The sequence below is a fragment of the Saccoglossus kowalevskii genome, chromosome 7, assembly GCF_978046115.1.
Source record: "Saccoglossus kowalevskii chromosome 7, keSacKowa6.1, whole genome shotgun sequence".
Classification (NCBI taxonomy): domain Eukaryota; kingdom Metazoa; phylum Hemichordata; class Enteropneusta; family Harrimaniidae; genus Saccoglossus; species Saccoglossus kowalevskii.
Genome location: NC_140647.1, coordinates 25935176 through 25955711, shown reverse-complemented (window position 1 = coordinate 25955711; position 20536 = coordinate 25935176). Strand labels below are relative to the sequence as shown.

The following is a 20536-nucleotide window of genomic DNA, read 5'->3' as shown; positions in this document are numbered from 1 at the left end:
TAACTGTTCATTACTCAAATCAAAGATTGCTCAAATATATTTTTGAAAACTGTTGTTTTTTTCTAATCATTGATGATTTTGCAGAACATGGTAAAATTAGATTTTGTTATAAACTAAACGGTTTGAAATCTAGTTGAAAAGTATTTTGTATGCTACTAGCTTCCATTCTTCTTAAGGGATCATTAACGGTATCGAGGTGATTAATAAGTGTACACTTTGAACGCGTGGTGTCTTATATAGATACACGGTGGGCATTTGATAAAATATTACAAAAAAAGTTGCATGTTCGGATGCGAATACGTACCTACCTGATATCGTAACGATGTACTAGTATCCAGTAAGATAGACTTGTCATTTCAATCTCCGCTGCTCAGTGTTGGATGGTACTGTGGAACTTTGTGTCTTTGATAGTACTGTGTCTTTTTAGCTAACATGCCAATTTAGCTAATCTGTAATTTCGCTAATTCAAAATGTCGCTAATTTAACAGAAAGTATATTCTTTCAATGAGATTGTTGACACTTTAACTGAATTAAGATTCTGTTAATTCATACATTGAGTCATTGCATGTGTCTATTTCAACATTTTTTACAGTACGTACCCAGTTCCCAGTCATCGTGTCCGGCCAACAATAATCGGAACTGAACGTGTTGTGTTCAGTGACGTCGGTGCACGTAACATACACTTGAAACGAAACATCAAATACATATATATGATATAAATCTGACACCGCCGATTCTCGCGCGATTTTATAATTTCGACATAATGATTTAGCACACTGATATGGCTAGTATTTTTTATGAATTAGTTTTTAAACATATTTCATATCTTGTTGTTGTACTTTGGAGTTAGTTCGGGAATATACTCGCACGGAGGCGTAAACACAATTCAATTCAACAACTATTTAACAAGAACAAAATGAAGGAAATTGACGCATGCATGCGCGTTTCAAGTCAATATTTACGTGACTATTCTTCAATACGTGGAAATATACGGGTGTCAGCAAGTGCGGAAAACAGAAATAATTATTGACATATACTATTTTATTTACTATACTAGCAACAAAGTGAGCCTCTGTCGCCATACGGCGCATCATAGCATAACAGGTAAAGTTTTTGATATCAGCATTATTTCGCGTCACTCGCGTGTTATCGTTTTTGCTTATATTCCGACGCGAAGTTGTTTTTATCTTACTTTCATTCAATTGAGACGAAAGCTCATCGAGCCCGTAATGCCATGGACTGTCATCGGGGATTGAAGTTGTTGTGTAACTATCGCAATTCCGAATATGAACATATATCGTAAAATACAACATTTGGGTAGTTATTATTCCGATACATTCAATGATATTTATTAACTTGGATAGCATTTGTTTTCATGAAAATGTGAACCATTTTTGGTGAGTACAAGATTATAATGTTTGAACGGTAAGTACGAAAATATGTGGACATATACATACGACGACAACAAAACTTGCTTGGTGGGTGCGATTTCGTATGTTGAATTATTTTCAAAAGAGAAGCACATTTTTGTTTGACGTACGCGACCTTGTTTGACCCTACATGTAGCTAGTTGGTATAAAGTCACTATTTTAGCATGTCCTTGCGATATCGTTATCACATTACGTGTTTCACTATTATTTAGTTCCTGTGAATGTAACGTAACGTCATTTTAGGTCGGCTAGGTTTGCGCGCGCGTTGTAAGAACAAATGAAGCCATGTACGACCCCTGCCAATGCATTTAAATCCCGGTCTTATTCGTATAGCCCATTTCAAGTCGTCGGTGTGAGTTATACAAGACTCGTGGATGCTTTACTGCACTGGTCGTGATATATTCTTCTCATTTCCCCTATGTTTGTGTTATTTTCCGATTTTAACCATCGACTGAGCTGTTGTCGTCTGTGGTTCTGTACTCGGGTCAGACTGTTATCCAACAGCCTCGAACTATTCGTGTCGTTTATAATGCCTCCATTTTGTCAACGCAATATACTACACGAAAACACGCTTGGTTCTATCACATGGTCTTTGTATCTCCTGAATCTCAACATACTGTACTACAGGGATACTCATTCCCGCTCTAGTATAAACTTACACACACTCGCCATTTCTTTTACGAGCATTTCCGGATGATTTTTGTAACACAGTGTGGTTAAATTGCTTTCTAGTCAACCTCACACCGCACCAATTGTGAAATAATCTAAATCAAAGCACTGATGAAACATTTGCCGGTATTCCATTTCGACTGAATACTAGTATGTTCTCTGCCAAGCACAGTGAGACTGTCTTCCGACACTGTTTACATTTCTAGGTAATTGCTAAAGAAAGAATGCCGATGAACTGTTGTCTATATAGTTCACAGTGTAAAACACGATAGTGAGTTGCAGTAGTACTCGTTTGCAATTCCCCTCACGTTTAAGCGGTGTTACAGATACTGTGATGGCCGCTCTTTCTCTCTATATATTCCCTCTCTCTCTCTTTCTTTCACCGCACCCAACCCTGTTATTTTTCTCTCTGTCTTTCTCTCTAGTAACACATTCCCAACGATGATGTTGAACTGTCCGATCACCGTGATGGAATACACCCACAAATACTCACACACGTGTCTTTGATTTGCTGTGCTATTGTTTGCCATGCCGACTCAAGAAAACGGTTGTTTTCGTGCCGTTTCAGAGCATATATTTCTTCATAATACACATTGCGTCGTTTGTTTTTTGCATTTTTATGACTCGGATTTTTACGGTATTATAACGAATTTAATAATTTGTATATTGTCGGTACTCGCTTATTGGCGATATACGAAAACAATGTGATCGTCAAGTGTATCTGACGTTGTATATGTTTTTGTCGTTGTTGTTATTGTTATTATGACATTTTTCCGACTGCAGCTTAGCCTCGATATGTTTTTTGTCTTCATTATCATTTAGCGATTTTTGAACAAACGTCATTATTCGCCCGCGCACACTGCGGACTCAGTCTCTGTCCGTAGTATTGAAATAACCGTACCAAAGATACGTCAAGTCATTATTTTAATGTCCCATAGACAAAGACACAAATAAATACATTTCCCAACGTCATAGCAAGATTCTACAATCAAATGTGTACACTTTTCTAGAATAAAAATACATAAAAGCTTAAGCTTCGGTCACGCTTGGCAAACAGAACTGATTCACATTCACAGAACGGATTATTATACATAAATATAGCAGATTCCATATCCCATTTTGATTTCACATGACGATTGCACTATCATGATGGTATCCCTAATTTATTCTTCTGTCTAGCACCAGTTACCGCGACAATGACCCATTATGCGATGACCCACACTCACTGCACAAAATACGAAAATATCAGAATAGTTCATTCAAGTTCAAATGATATATACATTCTTTTTCGACATAAATCGTGGAGTAAATTACATGCAACAAAGCTGATATTGCAAGTGTTTGTGTCATTTCACCAAAAGGAATACTGTAATGACGTAACTATATTCTGTCTCAAGTTCGAGGTAATTACGCAGGTACAATATTCAATACATGTATTCGATTAGTCTCCGGTCGCCGGGCTAGTCCAGGACATGGCGTCCCACACACTTCCCATGTGGTGTCGCTGGGCGTGGTAAAGGCACCCCTCCTAGCCTCCATTTCCAAATTGGGTGTCCTTTGGATGGGGGATGCTTAGAATCCACTTTCATCGTCACTGCCGGGTGTAAGTCCCCGTTTCTGACAACTAACGACGGAACCACAGGGAAATTGACTAAAAATTTAAAAGGATTTCTGCCCGGGGTCATCGAGGTCACTTTCCTTTTTTTCGGCGTACAAACGTCTGCGGGATCATAATCTCCACGAATTGTCGTTTTGTCTTTCCTTGTCGGTTCTCTTCTTACAAATTGCTTTTTGCTTGATATTTTGATTTTGTGACGCCCATCTTCCTTAGCATATGTACCTTTATCCTTACGTCCATGCTTAATGACATTATCATTGAAGTCAGAAGTGTCTTCAAACTGTCGTTCTGATAACGTATCTCTTCTCTCATCGGCATTACACTTTTTTTTCTTCCTGCTTTTCCCGGAGAAGACCTGCACCGATGTCTGCTTCGAGCTTGGCACTATGCCAAGTTTCTTTTTTTTTCTTGGGGGGATTTCCTTTTTACAATGTTTTAAGCTAGCTGTTGACGATATTTCACCGTTAAACTTTGTCGCCCCTTTCTTCTTGATTTTTTTACGTTTCCTGGTATTCACATTTGATGTATCGCGCTCGCAGCAGACATTCTGTGTTGGCTCAGATTGTTTATTTAGTTTCGACTGAGAAAGCTTTAATCGTTCTGCTTTCGTCTTTTCGCCGCTAATTCTCTTTCGACGTCTGGGGCTCAAATCTATATGCGATGTTAGATTGCTAGACGTGTTTTTCAGCGGAGCGGTGCAAATTTCTGTTAAAGCTTCTGTCTTGGCTACGCTACACGTCTCCACTGTCCACTTTTGTTCTCGCTTCTTCAAAATTAATGAATTTGTTGTAGGTGAAATTGCAGATTTTGGCGAGCGTTTCCCGAGCCCTTGGTTTATGCCGATATTCAAACAATGATTCGACTTGACTTTATTCTTTATACAGTTTTTATCCCTCTCTGGGATTTTGAATAAAACCGCAGATTTTTGCTGCGTGTCGAGCAGGCTTGAATTACTGGTGTCGTAATTTGTGACCTTTGAATTCCCCTTTTGTAAGAACTGTTGTGGTGGAGACAGCGTGCGGTATCTGCTTAGTTTCACGCTTGTGTCCGAATCACTACACGACGATGAACACGACGTCTCTGAATCAGTATCGGACGATTCTGGCGACGAGTCGCTGCAATATAAACTACAATATGAACTTGAGTCACTATTGGAACTCGCCAGAGTAGAAATACTTGAAATGTTCGAGTCTATTTCTAAAGTCGATATATCAGAGTCACTCTCCTCGCTCCCGATGTCATCCCTGTTTTTCAGTTGTATTCCGTTGCCGTACTGAAATCCGTTTACAAACCTAACCTCTTCCGTCTTCGTAGATTTTGCACCACTTTTAAAAAACACGAATTTGGGGTTTAGTGGCTGGCTGCCGAGCGACGTTGCAACCGTCTTTGTTGCCATGTTAGACAGTGTATTCGTGGCTACAGATCTCACACTAGCACCGTTGTTTGTCAACTCCATGCTATTAGGCTCAGTGCCTGTAATGGCCGTCACACTATTGTGTACGGTAGTAACTTGTTTCTCGCTCTCAGAGCTTACCATTTCGGTGCCGAACATAGGCGCAGGAAACTCGTTTCCACCGTTTCTCAATCTCTCGAATGACGGGGCTTCTTGGTGATGTCCGTTTGTAGGGAAGGCCGGGCCTGACAAGCTAGAGAAAGCGGTTAATTTAGACGGTTTGATCACCCAAGAATTCTGAACTCGACAGCTCGAACTCGTTTCACCACTAGCTTTAGAATCACAATAAGATAGCGAATTCCTCGCCCAGGATGACTTGTGTATGTCCAGTACATACTGCAAATTTTGACTGCACAGGGAATGCGTTAATGTTGTTCTTTTGGGCTTAATTTTTGCCATACTGCTGTTTTTTTTCTTTTTACTCCTTAGGGTGGGTTCGTTCCTACAAGAAAGATAAAGGCGCTCGGCGTCTCGTCGTCGTATTAGAGTACACATGGCCGTGTGGCTTGGTAAAGCGTCAAGGGCCTTCAGTTTACGTAATTCGTCCACCGTGCTAAGGTATTTCTGAATATTTAAATGGGAAATACGCTTATGAACTGTCGTTCGGGGGATATCGTGTATGTCGTCTAAGAGGTGGGTAAAAACTTCAGCCAATGCAACCATAGGTTCACCGTGTCTAACTATATAACCCAGACTAACGCCTCCAATCTCTTGGTAGCCAACGCTACCATCTTCGAGTTCCGTTGACTGTTTCGCCGCAGTCCGTTCGACCTGGAACATGTTCGGTTTTCGATGCCAGGAATAATATGGAAATTCGGTTGAGTGAGCTTCCTGAAATATATAAAAGTGGGGAAAAAAATACATTTATTAAAAAATGCTTGTGTTCAAGCTAATGTTGTTTTACATGAATTACGGTATATAGAAGTTTATGGTCGCTAATAGTGTTTATATAGTATTGTGTACACGTGTATTTTAACGTGGTGTTTCTTACAAATTATATACCGAGATTATATTTTATTTTTAATAAGTGTATTTTTTTTTACAGTATATTACAAGTTTAAAGCAGTGTTGGTCTTGTTACTGACATTCGAATACAATCGACTGTAGTCGGCAATACATTATCTCAGAATTCACAAAACGTACGAAGAAGTTTAAATGAGAGAAACAAACCATTGAATGTCCTATCAACGTTGCGATTCAATGATGGAGCTCGCGTCAAGTCCCCACGTATTACCGGCAAAAACAGTCACCATGTACGTGTCACTAACCAACTCATCGCTAACTTTCTTCCGGCGACCCTTTGTGGATACAAAACCTCCCTGAATTGAGAGAGAATCAAATCGTTGGTGGAGTATTCGCTCAGTGTCGAAGTGCGTCTTGCACAACCCAGTTTTCAAATGGGGCAGGTAGCTATGCGTTGGGAGTGTGACAATAAAGGGATATATTTTACCCTTCGAATACGCACGCTGATTGGTGGAAAATTTTCGCGCGCATTCGACCTCTAATTAATGAGCCGGTTTGATGGAAGTTTGACGTTTGGATTTGTACTAGTCTGCAACCGACGATTAGAGTGTTTCTTCTAAAATAGATTAATTAATTATAATCACGTATGAGAAGTTATGCAATCCCGATTCCGTCGTATCGTTAACAAGCAATGACAAATTAGACATGGTGCATACAAGTTTGTCATTTCTACTAATTCTATTCCCATCGTTCGTTTTTTTATAAGATAATAAAAAAATCAAGCAGTATTATTTAGTTATTCATTTATTTAGTTCTGATTACGTTTTAATTTGATTCAGTGTATGTCATCAGCTACATTACTTTACTGGTCGAAAGTGTTTCTCTTCTTTTTTTGTCAAAATTCAGTAATCATCACGGTATTCGTCCGACGCCACGGAGAAACCCCTGTACAAGCGTTTTATGGGTCGTCTATCACAGTAACGCAACTCTCATAGCTGTGTGTCATCTATATTTCACTGGCAAAAATACTATAAGATCGTATAAATACAAAACAATAGAAGAAAACTTGGTGTCTGATCCGTGTTTGCATGGTTCATGGTGTGGGCGATTACTAACCGTGATCAACCCTAGTTTGAACACGATGCAGAGCAACAGCTTAGCGTTTCGTATCAACTCAAAAGAATTATTAGCGAAGTGTTATTAAGAGTGAATCAGAAATCAGAATTTTTTTTTTTTTTTTTTATATTTTTTTTTTTTTTTTTCGCTTTGGTGAATCGCGGTGCTACAAGCAATTCTTATGCCGACGGTCTAGCAGAAAATCATGACTGTCGCGGCGTGTGCAGGCGAATGCGATGTTCCTGGTGTCGATCTCCGTCGAGCACACGCGGTCACCTTCGTTCATTTTTTTTCAAAAAAGTAAAACTAAATAAGATTACCGCTAAACATGGATACGATTTCTCTTCAAAATAAGGCTCTACGAGTTTAGAAAACATCGAACGTGCCTGCAAGTTGCAGTGTGTACATCGAGCTTAAACTTGAGCAAAAATCGGCGTCATTTACAAAACAAAGCTGCGAATATATTAAATGTGCGGGCTTTGAGCTTGGTGTAAAGGTTTTAATGAGTTGGTGCAATGGGCTTGATTAATGAGGTCAACACATCACCAACATAAAAACAGAACATGTAAACGATAGATGGTAGGACAACGCGCCCGTGAGATCGTGCGTTCAATAATTCGCCGAGATAATTCAAGATGGCTGCCACTAACATGACGAGTGTGTTATCTGTACTCGGTGGTTTGCAGACACGCTGCACACGAAAGGCAGTCCAGCTCACGTTTCACGCAAAAGCGTTGTCGCCTTCACCAGTCACCCGTGTTTCTAAAAGATCTCAACACTCTCATGTTGTCCCACGTTTTCGTAAAAAACACAACCACCATATCGAGTCCCCAATTTTAGCTTAGATGGTGATGTCGGGAATGACACGATAGGTTTTTTTTTGTCCTGATTTGTATACGCAAGGCATAGAAACGGCTGCATTTATAGTCTAAAGCTTTTGACTCAATATTAATATTAAGGAAACTATAATGATTTTATTAATTGCAATATACTCACTCGTCTATGTAACTGGTATATTCAGTTTCTGTTTTTCAATTATTCGATTTAGTGTGAATGTTATGGACTGGTTAGTGTCATCTTCCGTAAATACGTCAGAATATAAATACTTATATTGGTATTCAACGTCTGTTGATGTATCAGTAATGTTCATCGCCGAGCCCGAAAAGGAGTCACATCAACGACATTTATTTTTATTTAGCTGTATTGTTTTGTAGATGAATTTCAAAATGGAACCTCGCAGTTTATTCGGATTAGTACCAGGCGAAGAATTCGTCATATCCCAAGTTTTTTTAACCGACTTACACCCAGTACATTTTTTAATGGCACATGTTCACTTTTTCTGGTTTTCGAAGATTTGCTCTTAAAATAGCTTAATTAATTGATGTAGTTGTTATATTATACAGCGTGGTCAAACAAAAGTGTGTTCTACTGCATTCAAAGTTCAAAATATTCCAAAGCGCCCGATCAGAAATATTTTAGTTTCAGAAGATTTATTGCCCATTTGCGTGTCGACGTATAAAAGGAAAATAATGAGGAAAATTGGCGACAAAGACCGGCATACCGACAGATACATAACACTGTTTTTAATCTTTGGCATGTTTTGGTAGACTGTGTGAATGGACTATAAGTGTACAACAGCATTGTGCGCCGTACTTAAAATACCCAGTATGAAATTAAAAGACACACACACACACACACACACATTTTAGGTGACGTTTCGGATTTCTATTTCACTCGTGGTCTCTCCTGACCACCACGGGCATATCGTGGTTCAAGGGAAACATTCAACACTAGGTAACACTATGCCGATTGAGCTGTGAATATTCGACCTGTACACTAGCAGCACATTGACCGGGAAGCGACAACACTAGCACTCGGCGTTTCATAATTCGTGGTATGCGTCTAGTACGGCGTAACTCCAATGATGTAATTAAGTTTACAGAGACACGAGGCCATATTCGGATTGAAAAAAAAAAGAAACAAAGAAAGGAAAACGCGTGCATTCAATACATATTCATGTAGATACCATGTAGCATTACGGTTTTCCTTGATCCGTACGTTTTGAAAAATGGAACCACCATGTATAAAATCATTCTCGAATAGTGACGTATGCACGTTGACTGCATGGGCAGAAATGAAACGGACATGGCTTATTGCAATATGGCGGACATCCTCCGTGGCGTGTCACGTTTTTTGACCGCGTTTAAAAACGGCGTCAAATGCAACCGCGGGCTGGTTCAATGCTGATGTAAAATGAACTCATAATATATTTCCATGTTCTGAACATGCACATATGCACACTTAGCGATACCGCTGTAGGGCTTCTAGTCCATGGCCGAGAAAGCAATTCCACGAAGACCACAAAATGCGGGATTTCCAATGAAAAAAAAAAATACTTGCACATGTGCGAATAATTAGAAAACAATTAAAACTAAAGTGAAGCTCTTAATGAATACTCGACTCGTAAGGGTAGGTATAGACCCGTGGATATGAATAAAACAATGAATAAAACACGTTCTCCGTTGTCTAATTCTGTAGATGAGTCTACATGCAATTACAAGTAAACACCATTAGAAACTAATAACCACGGTCCATCGCGACTAAATGCGGAATCGGAAGTTGACACCTTCCTAAAACATAATATGAAGGTGAGATATTCCTGCCATATTAACGCTGTCAACAGTGCACGCACAGTGTGGCATTTCTCACGTTTTGGAAAATGTATTTTGGGGTCGACAATGTTTCGAAGTTCAACATCGCTAAAGACGTATACATGTACTTCAATCGCGTCGCTAAACTGGTTTTGAAGAATATTACTAGCAAACATATAATATTTATAAATAACAGCATCGATCCCAAACTGTAGCCTCAATGCAATTCTCGCACCATGGGTTTGCTTTTTATTGAGTTGAATACACGGCTAAATACGTTCCGGCATTCGTACTGCTTTTCTGGAAATAATTGGTTGTGTTTGGAATGTCAATTTACCCACGTGTCCCAAAAATGAAGTATGCTGTAGGCAGCAGTAGTACTAGTATTTCTGAAAATATGGTGTTAATATTTCATGAGTACTAACGTTTTGAAAATCAACCGCTTCTATAACTGAACTATGCGAACTTAAAGAGAGGATGAACAGTGCAATTCGACAGGTCATGTTTCGGGCCCATTTCTGATTCAGTATTTAGCTCCATGGAATATGCCATGTGGAACGGTTGAACTGGGATAGAAGTTTGTTGAGAACAGGTGTTCATGTATTGGCATATTGGCTGTACTGTACACAAACAAGAAGACGTAATGTTTTTTTCACAGCAAGGGATTATACACTGAGACGAGAAAGAAACAATTTTTAAAAATTTCAAAGAAGATTAAATAGCTTAACTTGTTCAAAAAATATTTTAGTTTCAATTTAAATCAAGTGAACAATCAAACAAATCAGGTACATGTATAAAATCAAATTATAAAAGTAAATGTCTTATGCTTCGTTATTTCTCTTATCAGAGTCGTTTTTGTCTCAAAACATTTAGTCTAGTACGTCAATGCTTACATAGAAATATTATTATTATTTGTCTATATGTAAATGTTATAAATATCATTTTGTAAAACATATATGATATATGACAAATAACGACGACGTCGAACATGACCAACCGCTTTTGGTATTGTTGCGTTGTTTCTTCTTGAAATAAACTGTATTTGTACAGTCTGGAATACGGTTCGATTCAAAACGCTAATTTGGAGCGGAAATAAGCGGTGTGTAGTATATTATACACGAAAAAAATGAGAAATGTGATTCTATCGCCCATCTTCATGATAGTGCGAGTGTTTTTCTGCATTTCTTTTAGTGTTTATACACCATGTAGAGACGGGGTGGGGATCACTTGATAAAAGAAACCCAGCTCTCTAAACGCGTGATGTATACTTGAAGGACGAAGGCACGATCGAAGCCAGTGGAATCCCCGCCCCACAGAAGAAATCCACCTAGTTTCATTCTCACCACGTCGTTTGGGCCCGCAGTCAGTGAGTTAGAATTGACGTCGCAGGCTGAAAGTAGTACATAATCCCTGTCCCCTGTCTATTATAAACAAAAAAGCGGAAAACAATTAATATCGTATTTTACAAAACAATTCACGCGACTGATGTCGTGGGATTATACTCGAATCATTATATGAAACAAATAACGTTTTCTATCATTGCTATATAAAATAGTTTTAAGCTCAATCTACGTCCGCGGGTTCTCCGTACTGCCAACTAACACGCGACGGCGGAGGTATAAAACCGCACCGATGACCGTAGGACAGAATAGAATGGGCTGCACGAAGTTGGTGGTTGTGTCAGTAATGTGGACTTTCAACTTGATATAAGTGAGGGTCGATATCCTTCACTGGATTATCTGAAAGACATCAGGGCCAAATGAGTTCAAAGTTGACCCCGACCGCGAAATAATAAGAAACATTATCGAATTCCACATATACATGTATGTATTGATTCTAGTTCTAGTTCTAACGGGGCCAGTCGCGAATCGAGAATTTATACCAACTTACATACATTTGTTTACTTGTTTTTTACCTGTATTACTGCCTTAGTCCATAGTAAAAGCTGAAATTGCAAAGAGAGATTTGTCAAATTGTTAAGCTGTGACGAAGAATGAACACTTCTACGTCTGCAGTAGTATGTGTTGGGCACGATTCGATCTTTAGGCCGACCGAAAGAGGTTTTCAACAAAGCTTATATTATTAATAGGTCGCTTTCCCTTTTCCATAGTTCCACAATTTATTCTCGGCGTGTCAGATGAAAGCGCACCGCCTAGTTGATCATAATAAGGCAATGTTGTCGCTAAATATCGCAACCCATAGTGAAACCATCAGGCGCTGATCGATGGAAATCTGGTCCTGAATTCGTTTTCACCTCCGTCAGTGTCATTTCGGGGATGGCTGAGTGATGTAAAGCACCGCTCCGCCAACAAGACCAGGGCGCATAATTAGTGCATATTCGATAATTACGGGAGGTGTTGGGCGTATTTAGTATATAACTATGTGAAGCGAAAAGACTAGACGATAGCAAACTTCGTGGTGTTAGGTATTTTACTCTTTATTATTTCTCCAATTCTCTGTTTCGGCTCAATACTTCAACCATATTTCCCCCATCGGCGTTCAAGAAGACGCAACGGGTGAAACAGTACTTTGCGCGATTAAAATGTGGCGAATTGTTTGTTGACAACCACCACGCCCCTGCCGGTCACTGTCACCATTGCAAAGTTTCTGACAGTCTTGGTGTCTGTGTTATTTTAGTGATTCGATGTATGACGTCACCAATTGCAAAGGAATACTAATTGCAACGTAACGCACGATTAATAACAGCGCCATCTTGACTGTCCTATATATATATTCCCTAAAGCATATTTTACATAAAGCTGTTCCAAGTACCTCATGCTACCTCTGTCGTATTTAACTCACGCCGAAGAAATCCAATAAGCAAGTTGACTGTGTAGAGACGTTGATTAAAATGCATCTCTGAAAATAATTTTTAAACCGCGAGGTTTCATTTTGTCGGGAACATCAAAGATGGGGGTAGAGAAAACGAAGCATTCAACAGATTCCCAAATCGCATTATTCACGTCAACCGGATGACTTGGCCAAATGATTAGGGTTACAGTGTTACCATGGTGATATAACGGGGGTACTTGTTAAATAAATATTGAGTCCAGATCGTTTTATGCCGGGAACTCCTATACACTGACACAAACAGACATAGGACGATGCCATTGCGCCCTAACACACTCTCTGCATTGCATTGAAGCAACAGTTCTGTTGATACGAATTACTGATGTGTCGCTCTGACCTGCTCGTGTTCTCTGCAACCTCGTCTGTGGGGTTGATTGAACGTAATAGATATGACGGCTTCATACCGTGACGTAGCTGCAGCTCACAACTGTCGTATTGACACATAGCAATGGGAACACTGTACAGCCCCGAGCCGGACGCCTTTTTTGAACAACCCCCAATCCATAGGCTGGAATATATTGTCTTCGCGCTCTAAATAAGCTTACTCTTCATTTTGGGGTGAACGACTTAATTACTCTTTCCAAAAGCCATTCAGTTTTTTTTTCACATTGTAGCGGGGGCTTTTGTCGTTTCACTCCAATTTGGGTTGAACATTACTATAATCTCAATACTCAATACTACGCACTTAAACAGAAGCCCGCATATTTACTGTGCAACGAGTTATACCCACGTCAACCATAATCTGCGATTTTTTTCCAGGTCTCGCGCGATCTCAAGAAAACTAACACTGTTGCTATGTAACACAAATTGAACACGGTGTTCCCTTTGCACCATGACGTGTGTATCGCCGCATATCACGATACACCATACATATCATCATCACCATCTCCCTTTTTTATATGTTATGATATTATAGTATTTCTGAAAACACACACTGGGGGGATTTTTTTTTTCTCATGCGTTTAAGTAAGCTTCATACATCTCTGGTGGTTTTACTGTCAGTAAAAAACGTTATCATTTTACAAAACTAATGCATGTAGCCACAGGTACATTTCAAAGCAAAAAATATAACTAGATGCCTTAAATCAAAATATCTGTTTATAATTGTCAAACGTGTTGTGCATTCTTAGAAAGTGTATTCCCATAAAGAGACAACGACACGGCATGTATATTTAAAAATACAGCAATGCAGGGTGGGTCTGAGACGTTCTTGTTCATAAATGCTGGATAAAAGTCCGTTTGTCCTTGGGTATCAACTGGAATCGGGTTTCCATGCCTGTAAACGTATACATTACGTGAATCAATTACTCACTGTCATGTCTTACTTGCCTAATGAGGTTTTACTTGTAACCAGTGAGGTGATCTCATTTAATTTACTTGCCCCGTATAAGGGTTCCATTTAGGTGATCCAGGTAAAGGTACTCTTACCTACCTCGTTGTATTGAGACTATTCGAAGTACGTGCTCATGTATGGATTCTGGTAATGATATGCAGGTTACCGATATAGCAAAGTTTAGTTTATCATTTAGACTACTCGTTTTAATGATATCTTCTTCTTTTTTTTATTCGCATGGTATGATATCATTTAAGCTACTCCTAATATAGTATCAAATAGACTACTTATATGCTGATGGTATCTTTTCGATATACACGAACTAATGAACTAATCATACGGCAGTACGTTGGTAAATTATTGGGGGAGGGGGGTGATTTGCACCCACGGCAGTCCATTCGCTGGCACATAAAGGGTTCTCTCAGATGATAACACCCCTTTATAGAAATGGAACCTTCCAGTTTTACTATACTGAGCGCAGTGTTTGCGGTAATCGCAAAATGCCGCAATGCTAAGATGAATTTAGTGGTGTGGATGGGTTATTGTAGGGTGCGTGGAAAATATTGAAGATAAAGTTCACACGTGCTATTGTGTGCAACATTTGGATGCTGCCTTGTGGGAATGCCATTTTTTTTTTTGCGTTTTCACTAATTGTATTGTTTTTTTTATTTCCAAAATAAATTAATTTTTATCATAAAATCAGATATACATGTTGATATTCTTGTTATAACCGTAGTTGCAAATGGAACAGTATATATAGAAGCGAAATTCATCTTCATTATAATTCACAAACCAGTTTATCAGTTAGCGTTATGGGTTTAGTACATCTACTTGTTTCAATTCTGTTTAAAAAGTGGTTGCATATTCGAAATGTGTTTAATTGTACACGCATGTCATGTTTAATTTATTCATACCATATTTCTACGGTCATTTCGAAGTATATAGTGTTTAGATTTTTGTTTTTATCTTGTGCACATACACTAATTTTATTTCAGTGTACTATGAGGTTATTACGAAGACACTGACCAACGCGCAGCGGAGGTCGATGCGACCGCGTACTGTTTTAGTGTATATTGTCGGTATCCTCGTAATAACCTTATTATTATACATCTTTTCCCCCAAGGATACATATAGGGAATGCCGAAATACAAAAAGTTTAGAACAGATTGAGCGAACTTCATTGAATGGGGGTCATGTCAAACCTTGGTGGCAGCCATGTTTTACGCGCGTAATCGTTCCATATTTTGAATTCGCATTTTCTAATATGGTAGGATGAAAATACCCCGTAAAATATCGCAAAATTACGGCACGCTGTAACTTGTGGTGTTTCGATGACAGTATATAATAGTATATAATTTGAGTTTGATTACTGTTTTTAGTTCGGATTCCACTGCATTTACGGTACCATTCAGTGTTCACCTGTCTATTTGATCATCATTTGATGATAAGTTACCTTCTAATAAATTGATAAAAAGTGGTGGTCGTCACATCACATCGTGTGGATATTGCATGACGGCAACCATCCTCAGATCAAATACTAGTACATAATTTAACAAATAAATTGTCTTAGTTCCCAATGGATACCCATTATGGGTACATTTGGGGACACTTTGGGTATACTATGATAAAGATCATTGGTTTTAAAAATAATTCTCTAATAATTTTTCGTCATTGTTGTTGATAAATTCTACTTTTAATTTCTTCTAGAAAAATAAACACTGGACATGTATTAATCGCAATTACTATCATTATCTGAACGCAGTTCATTTTCACGAGTTATTCACTCAATATACTACACAATTGTATCTGTAAGAACTAAATGGCTCGGGTAGGTTTTGCATTTTGTAGCTTTTTGAATTCCATCCATCCAACTACATGAAAAATGCATATTCCTTATTATCTAAGTGACACGGTACATCGTCACTTGAAACCGAGAAGCTGCGCGTGACAGATAGTCGCGGGATTGCCAAAGAATGATGAGGAAAACTCGTAACTTCAAATATCTCCTGAAATTTGCTATATCTTAAGAAAATTATATTGTTAATTTCCATCGCTTGTCCGCATCACATATTACGTGGTATGAGTTACGGTTAGCAATAAGAGATGTGATCACCGTAAATCGTAAATGCAATGCAAAAAGTTGGTTTATTATTTTGTACGGGCATTCAGCGAAATTTTTACTGTCTTCCGGCCGCTAATTCAGAAATGAGTATAGTACCAAATACGCTAATATTCTTTGTCCTATCACAGCTGTCCGAACCAATCCCGACGACCTAGTCTGCATTTCATTGTTCGATATCAGCGTAACGCGTAAATCTGTCGTACTTGTCCTGGCGTATAGGATCCGATCTCTGGAATCTTTTTTTCGCAGTGCGACTGTAAATCATCACCAGCGTCCATCTTAAAACTAAGTTCGAAGTGAATTCTCGACCTCAGAACCATAAAAAAAACACGGAACGGTTATGTATCAAGACTTCGTTTTTATGATGCTAATTCGCCGACAGCACGCTAGAAATTGTATTAAGACAAATACTGGCTTTACATGATTGTAGTTAATCGTAATGGAGTAGCTGTATTTAGAGTTACACCATATCTATAATGTCATTATTTCCTTTTTTCGACAAATACAATTTACCGTGAAATATATAAACAAATTGATTTTCTAAATAACTTTGTAACCTAGTACTCTAATCGTTTCTATGTGTTGTGGCCCGTCCCGTTTCTCTCCGACCAGTTTTACTCGACTATATAAGTGTTCATCTTTTGCGTATGGAGAATGATTATACTCACGTGCCCCGTCGTCGATCACTGTTGTATTTAATCACGGTAAATTAATGATAACATAGCGATCGTTAAAAGATAGGTAAAACCATCATTATCTACACGTACCACCCTCGCTATTCAACGTGAATTTACGACGTTCGTGCCGTGTCACCCAGTTCTAAACCTGTCTCATTTATCTTAACTCTACAATACTCCTCCTGCACTCTCGTTATTTTTTTAAACACAAAGTGCAGTTATTTTTGTTGTAACAAATCGAATAATTCAGGAACTGGCATATCGATAGACGTAGCATACCCAAACACCACGTGACTGTATTCAGAAATAAACATGGATGTTGGCGCTGGGCTGCTGCTCTATTTCATATCGTCATCGTGATGCTGTGGTCGTGACGACCGTTGCTATGGCATGTGATACGATGTTCAAGTTATGTGTCACATACAGAAACAATGTTTATGCTTCATATTTAGTGAGTATGGTGCAAATAAGTTAATCACGTGACTGGCATGCCGTGCTGCTTCTGTGATACAATTTTATGTGTTAATTTGAACTCTCTTCTACTAGATTCATACGGATACAGACGTAAAAATAGCAATATGTTATTCGTCACTTCACTTGTAACCCTGCGTCTTATAAGCGCCGGGCAACGCGTTCGAATTTCGTCTAAAAAAATACACGTGTTGTATATGTCACACGGGACCCGTATCGAGCGCGACTAGTTGTTCACTTTAAATACGAACATGTGCATCATGAATATGATAGAAAAATCAATTTCAATATTTCGTTAAATATTGCGTTTGAAGGAAAATAATAGTAATGCCTAGCGCTATATTTTTACGTTTTTCTGAGTCATGATTTGTATGTGTTGCAATTATAAACATACTAGTCAGGTGCACCTCGTCATAAACAAATTATCGAATGTAAATAATTTATGTATCACTAATAGCTGCAAATGTATAATAGTATAATAAAATTTCCGGGAACTTTAGATGCCCGGTTTCCTTTATAAGTTTGTTATATCACGTGATTCTAATTGCGATGTTTACGGTGGCAATAACTTAAAGCCACTCGTGTCGTTTTTGGTGTGTGTTAAATCCCAGGGATTGCACCAAAGAATCACGGGACACTATTGTTTATGTTGTTTACAAAATTAATCTATCTTTTGTTATCCATTGTAATTTTAATTCAGAAAGTAAATCTGTTGTGAGATTAGGCTTAACTGGAAGTGCCCCTTTAAATATAAACTTTTTCAAGCACAACTGTGAACAAGAAAAATGTAACAAACTTGCAATTTTTAAGAGATCGATTACCATACACTTAACAACAATGGAAGATTGGAGGGCGTTGGTCGCCGTGTCGCGTATGTGCGACTTTACACAAATGTTCACACCAACAGAGGTGGTGTACAGTTTTAGCGACTCGAAAAACTCATTGCCAACCCAGACCGCGGTTGAGGTGGACTTTTGTATTATTATACCGAGCTAATCAGAAACAGAAATTGTGGCACACAATCATGACAATCTTCCTGGTCACGCTCGTAGAGCTGAATGCATGTATGAACACAAATATACAAGTTGAAAGCGTTTTATCATGGATGCCTTTTTCTGTCGTGGTTGTTTTGATAAAGCTAAAGCATCCGGCGCCATCATGGGTGCAGCTATGCGCTACACTATGTTCAGTTCGCATTAGAATACTGAAACGAGCTTCACCGACCGGAGATGCAAACTGCTTCAGTATAGGTTTACGCCACCATTCTCAATGTACATAATATGTCGATATACTGTCAAAACACACAAACTACGTAACAAAATAAATCAAAACCATGGCGTCACAAGGCAAAGTCCTCGACTCTCACATTTTTTAGGTAGACGAACTACGCAATCGCAAATCGAATGTCCCAAAGCGCCGAGCTAAGCGCGCTGGCGAAACGCACGACAAGCTGGAAAAGCGCGACTATAAATCACGCGAAATCTTAGTTTTCTCTCCAATAAGATAGTCAAATAGTGAACGCAAACTAATCAGTTCATGAATATTGCCGCGTATGTGTTCCCTTGACAAGTTATCAGGTAAATTCAGGAGGAAGGTACCCGGATGGAGATGGACATACGAATACTAGTAGGTCAGCAGGTCTGTAATGCGCGAATCTGATTTGCTGACATGGTCATGACGTGTAATGATGTGTGTTACAATCCAATGCGTTCTTCTAATGAAATCACGAGTACGGGTTTTGACCTGGGTGGGACTTGCACTCACTAATTCCGCCGGTGACTACTTCGAGAGCTCCCAATTACCTAATTAAAGCTTGGCAACGTCTCAGCGTGTACCCGTTGGTCTGCGCTACAGTCAAAGTCGCCATCTTTGTTAATATGAGACCCATAAATCGCGCATGCGTGGCGCGACGATCATCGCCCTTTAAATTGTCATAAACAACATTGCCAAACAAAATGTCAACGTTTTAATAGCAACAACCAGAGTCCCCACGACTCTCCGAAAGGCTAGCTCGTTTTTTTGGAGGGGAGGGGGTCGATTGGTAGAGAAAGTTGAAACGTAAATTGAACGCGGAAGTAAGTAAGGTCACCGAACTTCCATAATTGAAATTCTATATTCGACGGTAATCAATGACGAGTCCGACGCAAAAGTTAATACAACGATACAATGAAACGCACTCGAATAAATACCAGGCTCCCATTGCTAAAACAATGTCAAATACTAAAAGTCGTGTGACATTATGAAAAAAAAAGTGTTTATTTTAAACTCTCAGTAACGAAAATAGAATGATTTAGTCAGTGGGCTGAAATTCTCATACCCACGGACAGAAGGTCAGTCACAGTGTGAAGGTAGTAAAACGGCAGTAAAACGCACAAGTTCAAGGGCTCATTAAATACTCATTGCTAATCATTAAAAATTGGCCTTGACTATTGACCATTGACCCTGGTTATTTTATAAAGGCATATTTGGGAAGCGCTAGGATGTCCTCCAGAGACCGTGATTGTACACCCAAGGCCCCCATGGATCGGAAAAACGTGAAGTACTTGTTAGGAATCGGGATGGGTCCTGATCAGCTCAGTGTAGCGATTTTCATTAGGAATCTAACTCATTCAATATATCAGTTGTTTTTTTATTTGCATATTGAAAAGTTTATAAGATAGCAGGGTACAAAAAGACGCCACTGTGTCATTGAACGGACTACCAGTGGTGTGAGTAAGACTAACATTTTAACAATAATAACTTTATTACACTACTATGCCATCAGAGGGCGCAGTATGGTAAATAAAATACAAATCATAAGAAAAAATACAGTAGCTAGACTATAAGATAAAATTAAAAATAAAAGATGTTAAAAGCTTAATAGGAAAAACAAATTAAGGATAGTTACAGGATTCTCCCAATGTAGAGGTGATAGCTATCATATACCTGATTTCTGTTTTGCCTTATTTAGAAACTTTGCCAGGGGTATGAAGCACGTCATTATTTTAATGAAATTATCTGTTTTCTTTAGTTTATTTTTAATTCCTATTTCCTGAAACAGCTCCCCTCTTTCTTTATTGAGAAATTCACAATCTAGGATAAAATGTTGTTCGTCCTCAACTGAATTTGTATTACATTTTTTACAAAATCGCTCATCCACAGGAATTTTTGGTCGTTGTTGTCTGCCTCTTTCAATTTCTAAAT

The 20536-nt window shown here is 38.7% G+C and overlaps 1 protein-coding gene across 1 annotated transcript; it reads right to left on the bottom strand.

Annotated features, from left to right (window-relative positions):
* Positions 1 to 3006: 3006 nt before the first annotated feature.
* On the bottom strand, positions 3007 to 6569 carry LOC144343741 (uncharacterized). The gene is made up of 2 exons (XM_078006154.2): positions 6341 to 6569; positions 3007 to 6001 (listed from the first exon to the last, which is right to left on the bottom strand). The coding sequence occupies exon 2, from the start codon at positions 5948 to 5950 to the stop codon at positions 3560 to 3562; it is 2391 nt and encodes a 796-aa protein (XP_077862280.2). The 5' UTR covers positions 5951 to 6001; positions 6341 to 6569; the 3' UTR covers positions 3007 to 3559.
* Positions 6570 to 20536: the final 13967 nt, after the last annotated feature.